Source organism: Podarcis gaigeae (genome assembly GCF_964106915.1).
Source record: "Podarcis gaigeae genome assembly, chromosome: 5".
NCBI lineage: Eukaryota > Metazoa > Chordata > Lepidosauria > Squamata > Lacertidae > Podarcis > Podarcis gaigeae.
Genome location: NC_139681.1, coordinates 16552106 through 16577856, shown reverse-complemented (window position 1 = coordinate 16577856; position 25751 = coordinate 16552106). Strand labels below are relative to the sequence as shown.

The 25751-nt window shown below is 40.8% G+C and overlaps 1 protein-coding gene across 3 annotated transcripts in view; it reads right to left on the bottom strand.

Annotated features, from left to right (window-relative positions):
- The window catches only part of ADK (adenosine kinase), a 196500-nt gene that overhangs the window by 156823 nt on the left and 13926 nt on the right, over positions 1–25751 (bottom strand). For all 3 annotated transcript variants that reach the window (XM_083738500.1, XM_083738502.1, XM_083738501.1), the window contains exons 2-3: positions 24278–24352; positions 11449–11502 (exon numbers count right to left, since the gene is read on the bottom strand). In XM_083738500.1, the coding sequence (XP_083594626.1) occupies positions 11449–11502; positions 24278–24352 (129 nt within the window). The remainder of the gene's footprint in view (positions 1–11448; positions 11503–24277; positions 24353–25751) is intronic.

The following is a 25751-nucleotide window of genomic DNA, read 5'->3' as shown; positions in this document are numbered from 1 at the left end:
TCCCTGCTGTTTTAAAAGACAGCATCCTTGTTAGAAAGGCATTCCAAGTGACAATTTCAATAACAATATCTCTTTGAGGATAATTAGACATCATATGAATATGCAGATGTTACAGAGTTGACTGGGTGCGTGTCCCTTTTTCCAGGCATGCCATCACTATTAAAGTGACTATGTTGTAGAATGGCAGGCTTCCTGCCAAGCTTATTTTAAAGATCTGTTTTATGATCCTTATTTGAGCTCTGCAGATTGTGTAACCCGAACAGATTGAATGGGGGTAGCAATGAATTATTTTCCCTGTGGTTTAGTGGTGCAATATCATCAGGTTTCCTTTTAGCAGGTCTCGTGTTACACAGCTTTTTCAATTTAATTTCATGGTGACCACATTAAACAAATTGCATAACAGCAGCACCATCAAGTGGCGGTCTATTCACATTCATTCAAAGTGACTGCATCCTATTTTTCACTGGCGACTTAGCAACTGCATCATCCTAAAAGAATTGAGATAAACTAAAGGGATTTATGTTAAGTACAGGGATCCAGGTGGAACATAGCTCAAAGCTGATGAGCTTTTGTACAAGGAGCCAACACATTATTAATTAATTGAAGTGGTTTCAATGAGTATGTTGCACATCTACAGAAACATTGTATGCTTACTTATGTCTCTGTTAGGCAGTCCACTGTTGCTGCAGACTGGTCATTTTAGGTTAGAGCAGTGTTTCCCAACTTTGGGTCTCCAGCTGTTTTTGGACTGCAACTCTTATCATCCTTAGCTAGCAAGCCAGTGGTCAAGGAGTTGTAGTCTGAAAACAGCTGGAGGCCCAAGGTTGGAAAACACTGGAATAGAGGACAGTCTGGAAGCAAGGACAACCCTGATTCTCAAAGTCTGCAAGAAAAAAATATAATCTAGGCTGGCTTGTGGACCGCCAATATGCTGAAATAGTTTTAGCTGTGTCCTGGACCTAACAGTAAGCAACTCCTGGGTACCAGGTTTGGTCTTTTTGGCTAGGTTTGGTCTTTTTTACCTTCTTCACTTCTTTGTGTGCATATTATAGTGTTTTTTAAATGCCCCATGAAATTCTTCAGGTGAGTGTCCCTGTCCAAGAGAAGTGGAACAGATTCCTCATAAGGGGAATGTTTTTTGGCCAAGGATGTTTTAGTTATAAAAAGAGGGAGGCTGTAACCATACAATTCTAGTGACAGGGACCCTCCAGATCTCCTTTTTACTCTGCACTCATTATTACATGCGCTCAGGATGGTATATGAATGGTTACAACCAATCTTGCTTTCAATACTATTTGTGCCTGCAAAGGTTTCAAGGTGGTCAGACTGCTTTGCTCCCAATCAGTGCAAGTCCAGTAGCTTTGTTCTGAAATGCTATAGCTTCTTATACCACAGATGTTCAGGGAGGAGGGTCCCACTTTTGTTGAACTATAGTGCAAGACAGCTCTTCCGGATGGCAATAATGCAGTAACACTGGGAAAGCATCGCAGAACAACTAATAGAGTGGAATGGTGTTTGGACAGTCCATTATAAACCCACCACTAATGCATTATTATTGCACCAATGACGTAGAAGCATAGAGTCGTAGAGTTGGAAGTGGGTCCCACGGTCATTTGTCCAATCCCTTGCAATGCAGGAATTATGGCTAAAGAATCCCTGACAAAAAGCTATCCAAACTTCTTCTAAAAACCTCCATCTTGCAAAGTACAAACAAATGCCAGCCCAGTGGGTAGACAACTATTGCACTGACGGTCCTGTCATTTTAGAATGGGAGCATTATAGGATAGGGTGGGGGAAACCACCATAAACTAGTGCTGAAACATGGAAACCATATGCAAATTCCAAGTGCACATTTGTACAGAGAATACAGTTGGAAAAAATGGAAAAAATAGTGACTTGAATACTGGCCCAGAAAGAAACAAAACCATTGCAGCTCAGAATGTTCAGAGGTGTGTGGTTGCTAAATAGGTGGAAAGCATTTAAATCCTGAATGGTGGCAGAACAGGGAGGAGGGTGGAGAGACCAAGGAGGAACAACAGAACTGGTGATGGAGACCAAAGCGAGAAGATGGAGACAAAGAAAGGAAGAGGAGGGCTGGTAAAGCTGGAGAACATTAGTGGAGAAGGCCAGAGTGATGGAAGAGAATAATCTTAGAATTTGGCTTGTACCTTGCCGCTAGGTGATGCAGGAATGTGCTTTTCCTAGTCGTGCAGAGTAAACAGAGGCAGTGGTGTCATCAGTGACTGCAATACAGTGTGCTTCTTTCTTCAGCAAGTAATAAATCTCTCTCTCGCTGTTTGGGGTTAAGAAATGAGCAAGAGAAAACAGGTCTGGGCTGGAGTCCTGGGTTGTTGTAGGAACTTGATCCTGGTCGCAGCCATGAGTAGGTGCTTTCCCAGATGTGCAACTGTCACTCCTGGCATCACAGGCAAATACTTTTTTTTTCTGACTGTGATGAACATTCTCAATTTTACAGCTCAAGAAACACTGCTACTAGCTGAAATTTTTCTTTGGCCGTTTTGTTTGAGGTAACAGAGCACAAAAGACAATTGAGACATTTAGCATGGGAGTAGTTTTAACGCAGGGCAAGAAGACAGGCTGCAGTTTTCAACAAATACTACAGAGGGAGCCAACCCCCACATAAATTAGGCCTTGTTTGTGGATGTTAAGCTCAAATTAAGTATAATTGTTTCCCCTCAGCCAAACATGTCATTCATACATAAAAACATTTTCTTATAATGCTGCCCATCTTTCCACTGCTTTACAGAAACATCACAAAGATCTGTTTCCTCTGAGACACAAAATAAGTGTGGCAATATCTGCATCAAAATCTGAATGCTCCTATGCTAACAGCTGTTTGCTCCAAATTTATTAGTCCCCAGTGTCCAATGCAACCATAGCTGTCTACACTTTTTTTAACTACGTCAGCTTCCTAAGTGTAGCAACTTGCCATTTAACCATTAAAGCAAACATCCAATTAAACCATGGGCTTCTGGTTTTGTTTAGTTTTGTAAAATGTTCTGCTTTACTTTTTCTGGAGAAAAATGGCAAGGTAAACTCTGAGGTGGTGTCCTGAACATACAGAAATCACAACACTACAGTGATGCTGTACTTGATTGTAACTAGGGCTGGGCGATAGCAGCATTTCAACATTGCAATGTATCACCAGCCAAACATTGCCATATAGTGAGTGATACATCAAAATGTTGATAAACGGAGGAAAGAACAAGCTGTCCCAGGGATGTGCTGGGGAGATATTTTTGAAAACAGTACTTTATCCAAATGAATGTATGAAATTATATTTTTCATAATGCCTCTGGCAAAAGTCTTAACAGTCAGAATGCTTGTGGTCTAATATGGTGCATACTTCCAGTGCATCTTGAAGCCTTTCTCTGCTGTTGTTTTTATTAAAAAAGGAACCTTGCCAGGGGAGAAGGAAGGAACAAAATAGGATGAGTTTCTACAGTTATGTAAAGCCACAAACCATGTCACAAATGTTACCATAGTAATCTGTATATCAACTCTGTAAGACAGGTCACTATTATCCCCATATTGCAGATGTAAGACTGGTAGAGATATTTATTTCTTACTTATTAAATTTGTATACTGTCATTCATCCAAAGATCACAGTGGAGGGCACAACATAAAATTTAAAAACTACAACACAAAAAACATACAAAAAGCAAACAAAAGCAAACAAATAAACCCCCTGTCCCACAAACACATTTAAAATACCATAGATTGTTTAATCAGCCAAAGACCTGGTTATAGAAAAACATTTTCGCCTGGCACCTAAAGGTATGTAACGAAGGAATCAGGCAAGCCTCCCTGGGGAGAACATTCCACAAACTAGAAGCTACTGCAGAAAAGGCCTGTTTTCATACTGTCACCCTCTGACCTCTTGTGGAGGGGGCACATGAAGAATAATAAAATGTAAAGATGGAAGGGACACCAGGGGTCATCTAGTCCAAACCCCTGCAATGCAGGAATCTTTTGCCCAACGTGGGGCTCAAACCCATCACTCTGAGATTAAGAGTCTCATGAACCGCCCTGAGACCTCCAAGTATAGGGTGGTACAGTATATAAATTCAATAAATAATAAGTAATAATACTGCTCTACCAACTGAGCTACCCCAGGTATTTAAAGACAAAGTGCCTCTGGTGATTGCAGGTTTGGGGTTGGTTTATATTGGTGAGGTGGACCTTGAGGTATTATGGTCCTGAGCCATTTTAGGCTTTAGAGGTCGAAGCTAGCACTTTGAATTGGGCCCAGAAACTAATTGTCATCCAGTGCAGTCAGGCCAGAATCGGTGTAATATGCTCAAACCGTCTTGCTCCAGTATGCAAGCTGCACCACTTGAAGTTTCCAAACAGTCTTCAGAGGCAGCTCAACACAGAACGCATTGCAGTAATCTAACCTATGAGCTGAACTAAAATCATATAGTGATTTCATGGCAGTGGTAAAGTTTGAACCTTGAACTTCCCAATTCACAGCTCAGTGCTAAAGCAGCTCTGACCTTTCAGGTTTCCTTTTTTGTAGAAACAGACTTGAACTGAAACTACCAATCCAAGGTTATGTAACCCTTGCACTTTTATTCTAACAAGCCAGGATCTTGTCCAGTACGAAACAGACAAGTTTACAATTGCACACTTTTGAAATAAACCGTAAACAAAAAGGAAACGAAAAGGCAGCTTTCAGTCATCATTTTCCAAACTAAAGTGCAATGGAACGAGCCTGGGAATAAATGCACTATATGGTGTATATTGGGTGGGGTGGGGGTGCTAGCTGATGTGAAATATTCAAGTGGGCAGAAGGTCACAGTGCAGTATCCTGCCTCCCAGTTGAAAAGCATACACAAATCAACTCCACTTCAAATGTACATCATGACCTCTAGTGGCATCATCTATGTACTGTAGTTTATTAGTTTCAAAATAAACTACACTGCAATTTCAAAAGTCTAACTTGTGCATTTGCATCATCAGCACAGCAAGATTTGGTTAAAAGAAATGAACCAGAATAATATGCGTCTCTTTTTCAGCAGCTCAGGCACTGCAAAAGTGCATGGGCAGGGGAAAACCTACAGTTAGCAGCAAGATGAATAAGCCAATCATAGCTGCAGGAGACTTCAGTTTCATTCATAGGTTAATTCAATCCAGGAATTAAAAGTCCAGAATGTAAGACATATATTAAGAGCTTTTGTCCTCCATTGCCAACAGACAGAAATCTCTCAGTTCCTGCCAATGCTTCTGCCAGAACCCCCTTTGCGTAGGATAGAATCTACCTGTGCAAAGATATGCTGCTGGGAAGGGGGGGAGACACATAGCTGCTACACCAAAATAGGTACAGAATGCATTTTGGATGTGTACCTTCCTTCACTACATTGAGTGAAGTACCATTCAATATATTTCTCATAACAACACTATCTGCTTATAAACAGAGCTGTGCACATTTTGTAATAAAGAACTAAATCCAAATTTAACATCAAAAGGTGGCTCATGTTTTGCCATTTGAACAAAGTAGTTGTAACAAACCTGTGTAATCTCTTTCTGATACCCACAAGGAAAAATTATTCAGAGAGCTGAAGCACCACCTCTGACCACCAGAAATCTACCTCAGCTCCACACCACACTGCCCTGAATCTGAGATTTCGTGAGAAACTGTGTGTTTTCAAGCTTATTTTCACATGCTCTTAGCTACACCAACCTTTCCTAATCTGTTGCCCTCCAGATGTTTTTAACCACAACTCCAATTGTGCTGACTATGGTTGATGAGAATTATAGAAAAGAAAATCTGGAGGGCATACTTGCTATAAAACAAAACAAAAAAAGTAACACCCACCCACACCTGTTAATTTTTCCAGTGGAAATATAAAGCTACACCATTGGCAATCCAATTCTATACAAAGTTTAAAAAGGTAAAGGTAAAGGACCCCTGACAGTTAAGTCCAGTCGCAGATGACTCTGGGGTTGTGGTGCTCATCTCGCTTTACAGGCCGAGGGAGCCGGCGTTTGTCCGCAGACAGTTTTTCCAGGTCATGCGGCCAGCATGACTAAGCCACATCTGGCAAAACCAGAGCAGCGCACAGAAACGCCGTTTACCTTCCCGCCAGAGCAGTACCTATTTTTCTACTTGCACTTTTGGGCGTGCTTTCGAACTGCTAGGTTGGCAAGATATGGGACCGAGCAACAGGAGTTCACCCCGTGGCGGGGATTCGAACCGCCAATCTTCTGATCGGCCAGCCCAAGAGGCTCAGTGGTTTAGACCACAGTGCCGCCCGCATCCCTTATACAAAGTTAAAAAGGTAAAGGTACCCCTGCCCGTATGGGCCAGTCTTGACAGACTCTGGGGTTGTGCGCCCATCTCACTCAAGAGGCCAGGGGCCAGCGCTGTCCGGAGACACTTCCGGGTCACGTGGCCAGCGTGACATCGCTACTCTGGCGAGCCAGAGCCGCACACGGAAACGCCGTTTACCTTCCCGCTGGTAAGCGGTCCCTATTTATCTACTTGCACCCGGAGGTGCTTTCGAACTGCTAGGTTGGCAGGCGCTGGGACCGAGCAGCGGGAGCGCAACCCGCCACAGGGATTCGAACCGCCGACCTTTCGATCGGCAAGTCCTAGGCGCTGAGGCTTTAACCCACAGCGCCACCTGCGTCCCTATACAAAGTTAGGCTTAGCCAAAACAATTTGTTAGAATCAGGCTGCAAGATACACTCTTTATAAGCACTACTCTCCATGTACTCCACAATTATAATTTTTACTGAAATTGTGACTGGTTTTTTGCTGTTATTCTCAAAACAGTATTTTCATTTCCTCTCCACTAATGTCCACTTTCATAACCTACAATTTACGAAGACAGGCTGTTGAAAACCACCTAGAAAATTTATCATATCCACGGCCTAAATTTGTAGCAAGCATCCACACCAGCCCCATGGCTGCCAATACATGCAGAGCTGGCACACAGAGATTATTTGGCTCACAAATGGTATGATCCCCGTGCAGAAAGCCACAGCATGCAAACATTTGACAGCCTTTGCACATGGGCTGTAACGTACAAAGCTGCAAGTATGCTTTATCAAGTACAAGTACTTCCAGAAAGCTTTTCAAAAGCCGTGACAGCTTTGCAGTTCTCGTTTTACATCATTAAGACAGTAAAATCAACATGCTAAGCATTGAAACTGTTTTAAACATTTGCTATCTGCTATGTGTGCTCTGCAGAATTCAAAGGATGACATATCTGGTTTCTTGGTGCTGTTCCATGGCTTGGCAACCTGACACAGTGAACTGACAGTACATTGCAAGTGTAAGATCAATTAGAAATCAATTGTGGAGGGATTCAAGAATTCCAAGTATCCTCTACAGGGGAGGCTTTCACTTCCAGTAGTGTTGAGTCATGAACAACATATTGGCATACCAACACTTCAGCATCTGTTTTGAAGTGTTTAGGACTGGCAGGAATCTGATAAGGTTCCTGGCCAGCAATATCAGTTTAAAACAATTGGTTGGGTTTACACTTTCACATGCGAGTAGCTAGGGGAAATTCCCTCTTCTGCTAAAAGATAAAAATGTATTTTTTGTTTTTCTTCTCTCTAGATCCTCTGCTACCACAAGGAGGGATGGAGAAAGAATGTCATCTATCTAGCAAGCAACTGACCTCCCGCACAGGTCATTTACTGAAGTCTCAAGAGCTTAGTGGAAGTTTTTGCTTTAAAATCCAAAAGCTTTTCTACCCTCTTTCTGGTGGTACTTTCCTCACTCACTCACATTTGGGTTTCACACAAGACAGTAAACATTTTTAAGCAGTAAAGATAAAGGGACCCCTGACAGTTAAGTCTAGTCACAAACGACTCTGGGGTTGCAGCGCTCATCTCGCTTTACAGGCTGAGGGAGCTGGTGTTTGTCCACTTCTGCAGACAGTTTTCCGGGTCATGTGGCCAGCATGACTAAGCCACTTCTGGTGAAGCCAGAGAAGCGCACAGAAACGCCATTTACCTTCCTGCCGGAGTGGTACCTATTTATCAACTTGCAAAGTGTGCTTTTGAACTGCTAGGTTGGCAGGAGCTGGGACCGAACAACGGGAGCTCTCCCCATCGTGGGGCCTCGAACCGCCAACCTCCCAATCGGCAAGTCAAAGCGGCACAGTGGTTTAAACCACAGCGCCACCCACGTCCCTGTCTTTTTAAGCAGTATGGAACAACCAAATCTATAAAGGGATGCCTGCAGATTAAGCGGGCTGTGTTGTTCTTAAGAAGCACTCACTAGTGCTTCTGTAAACTCTTTGACTGTGAGGTGCTGATGTTGAGCGACTGCAACTCAGTCACATCTGTGCCAAGCTGACGTACTAAAAAGAGACATTTCAGAAATCCATCCTCAGTTATAAACTGAGCTTTATGGGGAACAAACCAGACTATTATCACATTTAGTCATGAGTCAATCACATGGCAGCCCAAGAACCGCATCCCAGGCACGTTCCAGCTATAACAGGCAATTTTGTAGGCATTTTGAAAACCCTATAAAAAATTTATGTACTCTAAATGCTTTTTCTTTAAATTTCAAAGATCATGACACTATAGAAACTCTTTGGGCCACCTAGCAAGCCATGGCAAAGTGCAAATTAGTTATATGTACTCCTAAATGCTTCCAGAACACCACATGAAGGGATTAACTAACACTTCTTTATGAAGAGATACCCAAGCCTCATTGCTCATGCATCTGCCTGGTGAAATTGTGTGTGTGTGTGTGTGTGTGTGTGTGTGAGAGAGAGAGAGAGAGAGAGAGAGAGAAGGAGGGAGGGAGGGAATTACAACCCCTGATAGAGTATTGCTGATGTAAGCACATTCTGTCTTTGCCCAAGGCATATTTTTGTGTATCCCATGTTTTAAAAATGACACAAGCATGTAGGCTGCATTACTACGAACATTTTCCTGGAAGTAAGTCCTTCTGAACTCTATGAAGCTTATTATATAGACATTCATAGGAATGACCCTCACATACTCTAAAAGTGCCCCCCTAACCCCCCCCCAGCTATGCACAAAATTGGTGTGGGTGGTGTCACTGCAGTCCAGACTTGGATATATAGGTCAACCCAGGGGTGTGGGTCACATAATACAGCAAGTTACCAATTGTCTGTGACATAGTCTTCTCTAAGTTGGCAAAAGCTTCATTTACTCAATTACTGCTTGCTGAGAACCAGGTATTAAAAAGGCACAGAAATAAGCTGGGAACTTTAGCCTTTTGCTTTAAAGAAGATAATTCTTCATTGAACAGGAAATCAAGAATTAACCACATCCCTCTGAAATGGGGGGGGGAGAGAAAAAGGACATCACAATATGGAGGAGGAAAGGATCTCCCCATCACTTCTGCACTTTCACTCACACCCTTCCATAACCTTTTAAAAGGGCTAAAAAGCTGTTACTTTTTCAATATTATTATAGAGGAAGGGTGCTCAACCTCAAAGGCACACTTTGTTCACAAATAGAAGTGCTTATTTTATTACAGAAACAGGAGGTGAGATCCGCAATAACAAAAACTCAGCATGAAACAGAAAGTTTGGTCACTTTCAAATGGACAAATATTCCACAGACACATGCACAATACTTTATATGTGTCCAAAATAAGAACTGCAGGTAGGGGGAATAAATTATCTTCTTTCAGCTGGGGTTTTTTATATATATTGCTGCAACAGAACAAATTTTAGAACTGAAAGTCCTTAAACATGCAACTCAAGTTCACTTCAAATATTCTCAGGAAAAAGATGTAACAGAGATTCAGCAACATTTGTGGGGTTGCTGTTGCTGTTGTTTTTAAAAAAGTATAAATCATTCTATGGTGTAAAACTGTACTTCTTGACAGAAGTACAGTGGTACCTCGGGTTACATACGCTTCAGGTTACAGACTCCGCTAACCCAGAAATAGTGCTTCAGGTTAAGAACTTTGCTTCAGGACGAGAACAGAAATCGTGCTCCGGTGGCGCAGCGGCAGCAGGAGGCCCCATTAACTAAAGTGGTGCTTCAGGTTAAGAATAGTTTCAGGTTAAGTACGTACCTCCGGAATGAATTAAATACTTAACCCAAGGTACCACTGTATAAAGAGTATTTTCACCAAACAACTGATGAGCTCAAGTGAGACATTTATATTTACCATCATCATGTTTAAGAATCTTCATTGAATTATTACGTTCAGTGGAAGAGAAGCCACCAGAATGGGCAGCTAAAGAAAGAGTGGTGAAGCCTGTATTAAAGAAGGGATTCTTGAAAATAGGAATGGAAAAAAATGTTCAAGGAATCAGTCAGAGGCTTTTCCTCCCACATTACGGAAAGGATAAACAGCACTTGGAAACAAACATAATTTTATGTGAGTATTTTTAAAACCAGACAGACACAAGTCATCCTCCACACTCCAAAACAAATAAAAGCTGGAGTACAGTTCTCCTTTTACCAGTTTCCCCATAACATGCACCATTTAAGATGACTGCAGCCAACAGTACTTTTATTTTTAGTCTGCCCCCTTCATGTAAGTCAACGTGTCAATACCATTGTAATAGCAGCGGCACATTTAGCAGTTGAGAGTAGTCGAACTGTAGAAAGATACAATGCTAACATTTTATCTAAGATTTGAAATATCTTTCAGACCTTGCTATTTCCCATTGTGCAGAGCGAGGTCCAGATCAAACATCACATCAAAGCTTTGTTAAGAAAGGAAGCCAACTAGAATCAGAAATGACGAGTTTGACATCATGCCAAACCATGGTTTGCAAACAGGAACGAGCTTATGGCAGGAATGAGTTTATGAAGCTAAGAGGAAGGCAGGCAAAAGAGCAGAACCATGGTTTGAGCCAATGCTATTTTAAGTTTAAGAACAGAAGCTGCTAGATACTGATTATCTGACTTTGCAAAATATCTTTTTATTGATGTCAATAGTATTTAAAGGATACCTCTAACATTATAACTAATAGCCACTGTGAGAACAGGATTCAGGATTAAGTGGGCTTAGTTTTCAGGACTTAGTTTTTTAGCAAAACCATACTTACAAGCACAAAGAAAGGTAACAGTTGCAAAAGCTGTGTACACTTAGTGTGATTTTGCTGGAACTTGCTGTCATCCAATATTTCCGCCCTCCCAACCAGAATGTTTTAGAGTTCTTCATCAGAAGTTATTAGCTTGCAGATTTGATCTTAATTCATTATCTAACTCATTGTCTGTGAGCACATTTCAAATGTCATCTTTTAGAAAGCAATAACATCTCTCCCCCCCCCCCTCTCTCTCTCTCTCTCACACACACACACGACAGCATTCAGACATACAACTGCAGCAGCCAAGAGAGTAAAGCAGTTTTCACCATGACCACATCTTTCTGAAATAGTTTTAAAAGAGCAATTTTCCCAGCTAAAAAAGGAGAAGCATATACTTCTAAAACCACAATTTTAAGAAATAACTTATTTAATATCTTACAGCTCTTTGTGTTTCTCCTCTGCCAAGATCTGGTCATTTGGTTTCAACCCATATCTGAAAATAGAGAGGGGAAGAGAGTTACTGAAATCAAAAATTTACTCAAATCCATTTTCAATTTTAGAGCCTGGAAGTGAAAATATGACTGACTTCTTTATTATATACTGGACACTCTAACGTAAGTTTATAATAACAATAACCAACATTACTAGTATTGTTTATTAACCTGCTTCCACATATGTGATGTACAAAATTTAATAAAAACAGCTTTAAAACAGTTGCAAAGCAGCACAAAAAAATTAACAGAATATGATTTTAAGAAAAAACAGAAAATGTACACCTATGGGAGAGAGACTTTCTCATCCACCTGGAAAATTGTATCACGATACTTCTTTTTTTCTTTTATTTCACAGCAACATCTACGTATGCACATTTTTCTGTCTCTATCTAAGCCTCTACTTTTAAGACAGACAAAAAACATTTAATACATTTGGACTTCTAATTCATGGATCCATGTCACGTAAAGTGCTCATTTTACAAAATAAAGAAGGGGCTTAGATTCTTCAGTCTTTCACATATATATTTTTCTTCTTGCCGTTGTGTACTATGAATGGGAGCTACTCTTCAAGAAGGAAGGAACTACAGTTCGGATGTACAAATTCTGAGAAGGATAAGAAGTCTCTATGCATCCTCCATAACATAATGCCATTTCCCTCCTTCGCATGCTAAGGAAGTACAAACAAAACAAGCAGAAGTAAAAAGTCCATAAGGCTTGCAACCAAACTGCACCAGCACAAACCACCAACAAAGATCAATTGTCAAAAAGAAATAAGGTGGCTCCCCTCCCCCATAAAACACATGTCAATACAAATAACCTCCCCCCCCCCCCCGGCCACAAAAATGCTGAGCAGCAAGTGGTTGGGGTTCCCTGCAGAAGAGTTCATCAAGAAAAGGAAATTGTCATAAAAACTGTCTCTTTCAATTTCATCTCTAACCACTCAGCAATGCTGTATTAGTTTTTCAGCAAGCACAGTTTCCCAGACTCTACCAAGCCAATTTTGCCCTAATTAATTGACAATCTCTCTTCCACAGAAAATTAAGCTCCATAAGAACAGCCACGAGGTGGTGAACCATCAATGGTTTGAATAGTATGTTTTTTATTAATTCCCTTAAATAGTGGCAGTAAAGGCAACTCAGCATCTTTAACCACTGTGAAATTTAAAAAGTTTGAAATTGTGTAGGAAACATCACCGCAAAACTTACTAACAACCTGGCACTCTCACCACATATGAAGATAGGTACCATGGGTAGAGCAAACTCTCCAACAAAGAGGGGATACGGAACCACAAATCTGTTGCAAATGCTCTGGTTTCAGTGACTGCTCCTTCAATAGCTGAGATTGGTGGGTGCCCTCCTTTAAATCAAAGAGTTCTCCAATCTCCTTCAAATATTCTCCCCTCAGTATACTTGTATGTTTCTCAAATTTCTCGCAGTCCTCCCTTGTCACAATATTGGTGGTCTAGAAAAAGCCGGTAAAAGGCTGACGCTTCACCGATCACCTGACCTGGGGGAGTATGGCACAAATTTTTGAAAACAATGAAGGACCTCAGAGCATCCCATTTTCTAAAAGGTAAGTAGCTGCTAAAGACAGCACTTGCAACTTTTGCAAGCACAAAGCATGTACAAGTTCCAACAGGTTCGCTAGCTGCTGAATAGTAAGAGGTTTTTCCTTTGTACCTATTAGAGTGATTTACGGTAATGACCCATTTTCTGAACCTGGGTGTGTGCCCTTGTATTTGTCTGTAAGTATTCCCTTTGCAGCACTGTGGCATCAGAGTGCAATATATAGCAAACCACATACACCACCAAAAGGGTACAGAACTTGAAGCTAAATTGAAGGTCAAATTTCCAGAACAACAGCCAGCTTTGGCACAATACTCATCACTTACCCACCCACTCACAAAACTTATTGGAAATTAGGTTTCCAATAAATGGATGTGTGTGCATTTGAAAAACAAGGTGTATATGAATCCTTTTAACTGGTTAAGCAATTTTAAGTTTTATGATAGCCACCTACTTATGTGAAACTGTTTAACTTACTATCCTCTGATCCAAGGCTCACATTCACAGATAAGCAGCTTTTAAACAAGGCCAATCCAACCTATTAGTCATGATATCCTACTGCCTCCATGAACATAGCTTCCAAACTTAAAAAAATCAGTTCAGGTCATTAAAAATTAATGGACATTTTCAATGCACATTTTGAGTCTATTTATTTCTGAACCAATTCCATTTTGATGTATAAGGTGCCCCTCAGATCTTAACTACCGTATTTTTCGCTCTATAGGACGCACTTTTCCCCCTTCAAAAACGAAGGGGAAATGTGTGTGCGTCCTATGGAGCGAAGACACCATAGCCCCGCGACCCTCTCCCGGCTGGAGAGGTGACGCGCGACTATGGCAGCAGCCTCTCCGCTGCGCGCCCTCCTGCTGCTTCACTGAAGGGGCGCTGGGCAGAGAGGGGGATATTTTTTCCCCTTGTTCTCCCCCCTCTAAAACAAGGTGCGTCCTATGGTGCGAAAAATACGGTCCTTTACACTAAAGCAGTCATAACAAACACTTTCTTTTTTTCTCATTTCAGAATGATCATGCATGACTGTTAGAAACTTCAAGATTCTAAGCTGGACAATGAGCAAATTATAAGCAAGCAGCTGTAGCCAAATGAAATATTATGGTACTTCAGCTCCTTTCCAAGCACTTAAGAGACACTTTGAAAACTAATGATCCTTGACTGAAGTTAGCATTTGGAAGATAAGACCTTTAATGGAGGAAATGGCTTAGATACATAGCACAATTAGAAGCAAGCCACATCATATTAAGCCCATCCCTTGACAAACATAAAATGTGGATATTAGAAAATAAAGCCTGAGTTACATCCAACTCAGACGCTATTAATGAAATCCCAACAGGCCCAAAGCCCAAGGCATACCAAGGATAGTTTAGACAGCCAAAAACGGAGAACTTAACAAAAAATGAGAACATCATATCCATTAACTTATTGCTAACAAGGTTGAACCTTCTAATCAACTAGTTTTGTTTGTAAATAGCACCCAATAGCAAGTCATGCAATATGCCAGAGATATAATAGCAGCTGCAAAACACACTTCCCTGATTGATTGATTGATTGATTGATTTACCACTTACATGCCAAAGTGACTTCTAAGCAGTTTACAAGTATAAAATCAATTATAAAATATCCACACATAATTAAAATACACAATAAAACAATTCCATCAAAAGGTTTTTTTAAAAAAATCCATAATTAAGATACACAACAACAAAAATTTGTTTAAAAGCAGCCCAGCCCCATCACATTTCAACAAGTTATGAAGCTCAAGTCGTTACAATGCACACTAGAAACGAATGGTGATGTTGTGAGTAGTTCTGATGTTATCAAGGCAATCCCATATAATTCATATAATATAATTAAAGCGTCCGTATGCTACTGAGGTGGCATGGAGCCAGATCACAGGGCAAGCTGCATAGCATCTAGCAATTTCTGTGTGCAGTGACATGGTTGCTGACCAAGCAGCAAAGTTTGCTCTGGCCGCCATAGGAACATTTATCCAATTGCTGAGTGTAACTTTTCTTTGGGTGTTAGTGTATGGAGTTTCAGCTGAATGATGATAATTTTAACTCAAACAAAGGCAGAAATATATACTGCATGCAGCACAAAGATGTAGTCAATACAGTATCTCCATTTTCTTTCTCATAGCATTTAGGATCAGTTACTTCGTTTTGTGGCATCAGTGTGTTATGTGCTTTCCTGCCCTTGTCAGGGGCAATTAATGATGCTACATGAGAAAATGCACAATGGGAGGATGCTACAACATGTGATGAGCAATCTTCCTAGTTATGCTGGAGAACTCAGCACAAAATGACAATTTCTGACAGCATCCCCGTTGTATTTTTAAGTTGTGAGCCACCCTGAGATCTATGGATGGAGGGCAGCTAGTATACAAATTTAACAAATAAAATTTAAAGGGAGCCGGTGTAATTCTGCTACTAATCAAATTTGCCCTGTGGCAGGCCTGGCACTAAAGGAGTTCCTTCAGGTACAAACATCAATATCTTGTAGCCAATGAGACATCATTTCAGCTGCTTTTTTAAAATAAATAAATGTTTTCCAAAGAGCTGCCTTTTATCAAGTCAGTGGAAGTCTGAAAGCGCTATCGGCTTCACAATTAAAGAGTTCAATGTAAATTACAATACAGCTTCTTGTTACATATACATCTTACTAGTCACTAGCCCTTCACCCCATTCCTGAGATATTCACTTCCTTTTATTAACCACATTATATGGTCTAAAATGTCAGTATTGCTTTATGTAGTTGCGTTTTATAACATATAATTATTTCTGTATAGCTAAAGTTTTGAAACTGCCCATTCTATCAGGCAGGCTCACTCTTATCATGCATTTGGACAACAAGATTATAAGCTGCAATCAATACTGTATAAGGTTTAAAGAGCTTTTGAACTTAGCACCAAAATAATAGGTTTAAATGATTAAAAATGGATTGAGAAAGCAAGGAAAGCCTAAAGCTTGTTAATCATTGCACTGTGGCCAACTGTGGTGCATTTATTACATTCAGACAGGCCTTCGTCACTCTGGATTGAAATACAACACAATTTTGAGCCTTAAAATAAATTATGATTGCCCAATGGAACCAGAGGATTAGGAATTCAAGGCAAGAGACACAAAGGGGGCTTAAGCATCTCCATGTGTGGATGCAAATACTACAATCCAATATCACAATTATTTTTTACGAGAGGTGGCAAAAAGAAATAGGAACTATGCCCCCTTGTATTCTTTGTAGTTTATGAAAAACTTAATCTTGCCTGCCCTGCTGGCCTCATTCAAAAGCAGAAAGATGAAATGTCTTGTAATAGTCTCGCAACAGCTGTTCAAATGTTTCATGCGGTGACTGTAAAGATATATAGAGAGAACAGGTTGCAAACTCCCAGCATTAAGCTAGTGTTACCACCCTTTGAAGGCCACATAGAAACACTGGGGATTGGAAGTGAGGAAGAGTCCAAGATTTCCGTGCAATCACCTCACCAACAGGTTGAAAAGGGTGAAGACATAAAAAAGCGTAAAATGGAAACCGACCTGTACAAATTTTGAGGATGGACCAGGTCCATTTTAACCTGGTACTCTGTAAGGGTATACAGCAGAGCTTCCTCTTTCCATAAAACATGTTGTATTTATATCAATGTACAACTGCCTCAGAAATTAGGAAGTTAAACTTAGGAACTCTGCCCAGAAGTGTAAAATTTTCTAAATGGCCAAAAGGGGGAAGTTAAAAATAAAGCATTTCAAAACACAAGTCTCAACCAATTATATCACATCTGCTCAAGGAGTATTTATCCTCAAGCCACAAAGTCTTATGCCGAAAGCCACACATATGAAAGGGTACCAAAAATAGACAGTGCTGCCTTAGTTCTTCTCAAAATGGCAAGTTCTTCTACAACATAAAAGAGAGGCTATTTTGATTTGTTTTTTAAATAGCAAGAAAAATCATCATTTCCAAGCTAGGGCAATGTTAATGTTGAATTTTAAATTTGCTTTTCTTTTAGAAGCTGAAATTAAAAGTAGCTGACAAATTACATTGCTGAAAAAAAATTAAGTAGAATATTTTTCTTATGTAAGAACCACTTATCCTTCTTAAAGGTAAAGGTAAAGGGACCCCTGATCATTAGCAGTTGTGACTGACTCTGGGGTTGCGGCACTCATCTCGCTTTATTGGCCGAGAGAGCCGGCGTACAGCTTCCAGGTCATGTGGCCAGCATGACTAAGCCACTTCTGGTGAACCAGAGCAGCGCACGGAAACACCGTTTACCTTCCTATCGGAGCGGTACCTATTTTTCTACTTGCACTTTGACGTGCTTTCAAACTGCTAGGTTGGCAGGAGCAGGGACCGAGCAACAGGAGCTCACCCTGTCGCAGGGATTCGAACCGCCGACCTTCTGATTGGCAAGTCCTAGGCTCTGTGGGTTAACCCACAGCGCCACCTGCGTCCCTATCCTTCTTACTATTCCGCTGTTATGTGCCCTGTTACGGACCATTAGCCAGGTCACATAGTATAGCCGGTTAGTGCAAAGTGTTGGTAACACCAAGATTGCAGGTTCGAAAACCGCACAGGACAGCTACATATTCCTGCATTGTAGGGGGTTGACCTAGATCAGGCATCCCCAAACTCAGCCCTCCAGATGTTTTGGGACTACAGTTCCCATCATCCTTGACCACTGGTCCTGTTAGCTAGGGATGATGTGAGTTGTAGTCCCAAAACATCTGGAGGGCTGAGTTCGGGGATGCCTGACGTAGATGATCCTCAGGGTCCCTTCCAACTCTACAATTCTATGATTCTATATATGTATAAGAATAACTGGGAAAATGGGGAAGGAGGGGAAGAACATTGAAAGTTAAGTTGTTAGCCATGGAAAGTGTTGAGTCTGAAAGCATTCCTGTGTCAAAATAATCTTGCTCTGTTATTTTCTTTATTTTAAAAGAGTTGGTCACTGCAAGATGCTAAGTTGTCCATGAGATCGGATTCCTTACCGAGCCTGTGCTTCAGCTGTGTCTAGCATGAGGCCTGTTCATAATGCGGTTGCTGAAGCAGTTTACCTACCTATGGTTTCAAAGCAAGGCAGACAAAAACTAAAGTGAAAGGGAGAAACTCATAAGGGGAATGCAAGCTTCTTTTTAATACCCTGCATCTCCAAGGAGAACCTTCACACTTTGAAGACTCTGGTATTAGAGGAGCTCAAATTCAGCATATAATTCTTGGTTGAGAATCTAAGGTCATATTTTGCTCCCCATCTCATTTTCTATAGCAGGACAGAAGCACTTAGAGTATTGCAGAGTGAATATAAGACTGGCAAAGCTAGGGTTGGCAGCCAGTCAACTGACCAGCCAAGCATTGTTCCAAGAATGTCATTGTGTAGATTGCAGTTTACTTTTAAAATTTTCATTATGGTGTTATTTGTTAAGTGGAGCAGGAGTGAGGGCAGATCACCCTAACCTTATCATTCAGGTGCAAGCCTAGCAGACTAACAAACCTTCTCCCATGGCAAAAACTGGAACACAAGCAGTCATCAAAGGCCCAGGGGAATGTCAGATTAGAAACAGATACACCAGGGTTCAAATTCTCACCCAGCCATAACATTTCATTAGACAGCATTGGGTCAATCATCACAGTGCTGCTCTGGAGATAAATCAAGGGTGGGGAAGGAAGCTATGGGTGGTATTCAATTACCGGTAGGTTTTATTCAGAGTAGACCCGGTGAAATTAATGGACATGACAAACTGAAAAGGAAAACTCTGGTGCTAAACCTCTGCTGCCTTCTGGGACCTCTGGAGATGGGGGGGGGGGTTATTTTTTAAATGAATGCCATTGTTTCACAGATGTTACTTTTCATAATTAACCTAAGTATCAAACCTGCTCATATGATTCTGTTTGTCTTCATAGCACTAATTCTTGGGGCTGGAGCCACCTAACTAACTTTGCACAAGGGCTGCTACTTACAGAAAGGGGTTTCCCCTGCTACACCACCTAAAATTGGCTTGGTGTGTGTGTGGGTGTGATGACATCCCCCCCCCCCAACAGTGTACAGGGAGAAGGGAGGGGGGTTGTTCCATCTGGCAAGCTGATATGCTTGCTCAGACAGAATGTTCAATGTAGCGCAACACTGAATTCCACCCTTGATCATTATTTAAACAGATTTTTTTTTGACAAGTCAAATGTCCAACCCCAAGAATGTGTATCCTAATTAATTTTATACAGTGGTACCTCAGGTTAAGTACTTAATTCGTTCTGGAGGTCCGTACTTAACCTGAAACTGTTCTTAACCTGAAGCACCATTTTAGCTAATGGGGCCTCCTGCTGCTGCTGCTGCCGCGCCGCCGGAGCCTGATTTCTGTTCTCATCCTGAAGCAAAGTGCTTAACCTGGAGCACTCTTTCTGGGTTAGCGGAGTCTGTAACCTGAAGCGTATGTAACCTGAAGTGTATGTAACCTGAGGTACCACTGTATTCTACTATCATCCACCATCGTACCTGAAAAGGACAAAATACCCATCACATATTAAATGCACTTCAATACATACCATATTTTTTGCTCTATAAGACTCACTTTTTCCCTCCTAAAAAGCAAGGGGAAATGTGTGTGCGTCTTATGGAGTGAATGCAGGCTGTGCAGCTATCCCAGAAGCCAGACAGCGAGAGGGATTGCTGCTTTCACTGTGCAGCGATCCCTCTTGCTGTTCTGGCTTCTGAGATTCAGAATATTTTTTTCTTGTTTTCCTCCTCCAAAAACTAGGTGCGTCTTGTGGTCTGGTGCATCTTATAGAGCGAAAAATATGGTAAATGGCAAAAAAGAGCAGCTCTTCTGCATTTGGCTTACGTCTCCACTGTTGTGAGTCACAGCACTTCAAGAGTAGAACCAGACCTTTGGACTCCTCTCATCTGGTTCCTTCAGTTTGCCATTAATACACTGAAATTTAATTATGACTAATGGAACATCCCTACAACCTGTTTTTCCTTTTTCCTTTCCAAAATCAAAAGAAAACCAAGTTATTAGTCATGTACTTCATTCCCCCCACCCACCCATCAACTCCACAGAGGTTTTTCTGAATATGTCAGGGTTCCCTCACCCCAAACGTGTTTGATTCAAGAACTTCATTTGAAGACAAAAAATTAAATAAGCAGCCACTTCAAACATATGCGTCCTTAAATTAAGAAGCTATTTACACATGACCTTTGCTTTTTTTATTGTTAGCCTTGAGGCAGGATTGTTTGTATTTTTCAAATATGCTTTGCATAGCATTTGTCGAGTTTAAGAGCTTAATGAATAATTATAACCCTGCCTGTATGATGGTTAACTAAGCTCAGTTTCTATTTCCAAGTCTAAATAACATCAGAACATCTGCTCACCGGATGGAGCGGGTTGGGGTGGGGGAAATCAGTGTAGAACCACTGCAAGTATCCATTTAAAGAAAAGCAGGTGATCAATCCTCTGCCGCCACTATGCGCCACAGGAGCATGATGTCATTTCCATTCCGCCCAAATTGGCACACCATTTTACATCTCATGTTGCTGGCAGCGAAGAACCCGTGTTGATATTTGAATTTATTTTGTTTATGAACCACTTCCCATTTTTAAAACTCTGTAGCAATAAAGTGTCTTTATTGTTGATGCTTTCATTGCTAAATTGCTACAGATATACACTGTATGGTAGATAGGGATTAAAAGTTTACAAGGCTTGTTGCAAAAGAAAAGTCTTCAATGGGTGCAACAAAGTAAGAGAGATGCCACCTGCCTGTTATATACTTTGTTGCTGAAGTAAAGCTGCTGTTTCGAGAGCAAACACACTCTATGTTTCAAAGCGCTATGGGTGGGATTCATTCCCACGCTACTACAAATGTTCTGTCTGCGCAAGCATATCAGCCCTGCCATAAGCCTGGGTCCTGCTTACATTATAAGTATTAACTCTAATCAGGGTACCTAAAATAGGCCACTCTCGCATTAAGCAATAAGCAGCAGCATAATTTCAATTTGTAGTTCTCTATTCCATTAGTCATCCCCCACAAACTCTCGCTAAAAATCATTATTAGATTTCTATTCCCAAGAGGAAAACACGAGTTGCTTGTTACATATAAGCTAGAAATGTTTCTTTGATTTCCTAAATGTCAATGATTTTGTTTTAAATGTATTTTGAGTTTGCATGTTTTCTAAAATGGAATAATCACAAATTCTTTGGGGGGGGGGAGAGAATGCAATTTAGAAAAACTGGATTGGGTGCAAACTTAATCATGCTTCAAGAACGCTGCTTCCATTTATCTGGATGCGGCGGGGACAGGTCAACATTACATTACATAAATCCAAGGCAGTCAACAGTGCACCCACCAGAGAAACCAACCAAGATCTGATTACTCCACCAGATCTCTATGTATGTGTGGACCCAAGATCGCAGACAAATTATAGAGGTGAGCTGAAACAGTCTGCAGAGGAGCTTGTTACTATTCCTACCACACTTTTATGAAAATCACAGTACCGTAGCTAGAAATCTCAAACAGTTGAATACTTGTATCTGTCATCAATGGAGCATAACCAGGCCCTGCTTCATTCTGTATGTATTTGGGGCACACAGGCTAGGTAGAAAGATTTGTCTCTGGCTCCGACACTGATGATGATTAAGCACTGGCAATCAAATACAGCCAACAGAGCAGCAGGAAACATTAAGACTGCAATCCAAAGCCCACTTATCTTGAGTAACTTTCATTCTTAGGGTGAAAGTAAGCTGCCCCTTCTGACACAGACTAGTATGTAGTCCCTGGAACATAAGGTAAGATAATGATCACCTTCAAGCAACCCCAAACAGCAAAGATTCATGAGAGTTGGTTCTTTTGCCTTGTGGGCTTCAAAAAGTAAATACAGACAGAGTAGGGTTGGGTAGTTGCTTTTGCAGACTTATCTGCGAGGTCACTGTAATAATAATCCCACTGACTGACGCAGCATGGAACTCTCCCAACACACACATATGCAAGACAGGAAAACAAAACCCAAAAAGACTGAGTCAGAACTGTTTTTCCATGCAAGGAAAAAACCTCCACTATAGTCAATAAATGGAAAACTCCACTCCAGTCAGACTCTGAATGAACGAGTGCTTCAACAAAATATGATCTACAAACGTATATTAGAATGCCTGGAACATAATAAGTGAAGTACATAATTAATGGCCTCCTTGTACTCTAATACAATTTTATTCAAACATTTTGGAGGGAACAACTGATATTATAGGGGGAGAACTACCTAAACAGTATAGAAATTTATTCATGTATGTGACTACAGCGGCAAGAATGTCATTTGCCCAAAAATGTAGTCACAGAAGGAAGAAGTCCCGACGAAAGAAGATTGGATACAAAAATTCATGGATTATGCAGAAATGGCAAAACTTTCCAGAAGAGTAAGAAATCAAGACATCAAACTTTTTAGAAAGGAATGGAAGTGGTTTACTGAGTATTTACAAACAAACTATAAACAGATTAAGACATTGGCAGGATTATTGTAAAAACTTGCAGTTTCATAACAGTAAATAATTAAAGTAGATGAACAGTAAATAATTAAAGTAGATGAATAAAAGAATAAGTTAATTTATAATATGCAGGAAATGATAAATATAAATTTAAGGAACTGCAGAAAGAGGAGGAAGGAAGTCGTGTTTTGAAATGTTAAAATGACTGTAAAACTATTGAAATGTATATAACTGAAAATCACAAATAAAAAATTATTCTCACAGGGTGATCTTGAACTAGTCACACTCACTCAGTCTAACCTGATACGGTTGTTGCAATACTCAGAATGTATAACCTCCATGTACTCCACCTGACTACAACATTGCACCAAACCATCAGAAGTACCAAACTGCAACTCTGCCTTTCAGTCCTACAGATGGAAATAAAGGCCAGCTGCCTTATATTCAGCATGCAAATAGAAACAAAGCTGCACCCAACAACCAATGGATTGATGTTTCAGTGTGGCAAAAAATAATGGATACGATTAGCTTTACCCTGAGGCCACATCTGTTCTCTTATTATTCTCAAGCCCCCACTAGCCCCACAAAAGTTTATTGTGAAACAGAAAATGAATCAGAATGATAGCCAGAAAGGCTATCAATTCATGTTCTCACGGAAGCAGAAAAAGGTCGGGGGGGGATCTGCAATAAAGAGCAGTTGCTCCTGAAAATTAAGTTCCACCTGTACCAAATAAATAAGGAACACGGGCTTTGCTGTCCCTGTGCTTGTAGATGAGTGGTAGGATACATGCTTTGCAAGCAAAAGGTAACAGGTTCAGTCCCTGGAATCTCTAGGCAGGCTTGGAAAGACTCCTATTTGAAACCCTGGAGCCATTGCCAGTCAGCACCATCAATAATGGGTTAGATGGACCTATGGTCTGACTCAGTATAGAGGCTTCCAATGCTGAACAAGCATTTTTTTTTTAGTCAAGTGAAGGCCCATTGCACAAGACTGGTTTATTGGAGAAGTAACATGCATGGCACTGACAGCATGGACTTCAAGACTGTCACACCTTGGCTGGGGAGATCTGCAGCATTTCCCCAAAGTCTTCCAATATTTTATTGGGACTGGCTTTTCATTTCTGTTACTAGAGTCCATTTGACTGATTTGAAAGAGAATCTCTTTCCTTTAAAAAAAGAAAAGGATTCATGTCTATTTCTAATGCTATTTAGACTCTAAGGGTGCATTCAAAAGCATAATTTTCTAGATAAGCTGCTCATGGAGTTGGTAGCCTTTACCATATCCAGTTATTTATCCATCATTATTGCTATTGTACTTCCATGGAGCTTTGGAGTGAACTGTTTTATCCTCAAAACATCTTTCCCCCCACAATTACTATGGAGGGGAATTTCATGCTGTTCCTTCTTTTGGCCATGGCCCAATCCAACCTTTATTAGATCCAACCTACCCAACCCTGCCTTTCTCAATTGTGAATTTTGATCATTGTACCCATTCACTCAGGACTGAGGCAATTTCTTTTAGTGGAAAGCTAAGCTGGCTATTTTCCCATCCTGCTTTAAGATATGCTTTTTGGCACGCTGAACTGAAGGCATAATGCAATTTTGCAAGCTCACAGTTATTGGAAGGTGAGTTTAAGAAACTCGCCTAGAATTTGAAGAGAAAGATGTACTGTGAGATGTCCCCACAAGCTCCACATTTAACTTTGCGAATGAATTAAACATGGAAAAGGTTTAAGACTTACTTGTCAAGGAAGTCCTTGTCCACAACCGCACAGATATCCAGAAGAGGATTTCCCATTCCAAAAAGCACATTTTCACTGAAAGATAAAGTTGTCAGAGTTAATTCAGTTCAAACAATTGCAGCATACTGGTAAAACAATTTTGAGATCACAAAGTCACCGCTGCCACCCGTGAACTGATAACGATTATTTGAGATAGAAACACAAACAGCACATAGCTTTGGGGAGGGTGGGGAAAGAAGAGATAATGGGCCTAAGCAAAGAAACCAAACAGCATTACACTTTTAAAATGATGGGGGGTCGGGTGGGGGAGCTTGATTTAATCTGAGGGCAGCATTCCACCACAGGGAACAGGGGATTTGCAAACACAAATCCCAAAGTGGGCAGGGCACTCCTCTCTCTTTCTGCCACACCCTTTTCCTCCTCTGTGGCAACTGGATGAAATTAGGCTGAGAGTCTCATGTTGCAGTCCTGCTTTAAAAAGTCTTCCCTGCACTACTCAAGACACCAGAACATGCCTGCATCTACCCACACCACTGTACTGTCTAAAGCAGTTTGCTTCACAGTGTAGCATGGAGAAGCCAGCCTTGTGCCCTCAGTTCAAGATGAAGGTGTTATTTTAAAGAGAGGACACTTCCCACTGAAACGATTATGTCTGCTTATCATATGAACCGGGGGAGGGACGACCAAATTTAGGATCAAGTAATCACAGGGTATTCCTATAATCTTTCTAGTTTTATGGTCAGAGGACTGAGAGCAACTAAATTGTACAGAGCCAAGTCCTGAGCTCATATTCAAAAGACAGTTTTAAGGTAGCAGCCAATAAGTTTAGAGCAGTTGTTTAAGAAACACATCACAACAAATGATCCTGAATTCAGGCCCTTAACAGAGCCCCACCGACTTCAGAAAAAGCTGTTTCCATGCTGTAAATTTAGGATTATTTAGTAATGTAAGCTAGTTCACTGTTTGTAAAACAGTGTTAACATAGCAAAGCCAGTATTAATGATTTGCCAGCTTTTATTGGCTGCCACGTCACTTAAGGACAACTCTGCTACCAGCATAAGGTTGTTAGAAATAGAAAATAAAATTAATGATAGATTATGCACATTTTAAACAATTTCAAGGGGTTCGCCTCATGGAGTAACAAAGTAGAGCTATGTAAATGTTCTATCAGTGCAAGGATTTCTGCTTGTGCAACAGAATGCTCTCCTGTGGTGCAAGTGGGAATCCTTGTGTTAATGGGAAATGTTAGTTGAATACGGCCCACAAACTCAGAACTCCGTTGCAACCATCATAGTATAAGCTTTTTCTCTATTTACCTGAATGTCTTTGATACATATACTCTAGTCTTGGGCTCATGATTTGTGTGCCAGAATCCAAGTCAGCAATTAATGTTATACACACTCTCATCTGTCTTTTTGTAACAAGTGAGCCCACACTGTGTCATACAAACAGAAGCAGAGATTAAACAGAGTTC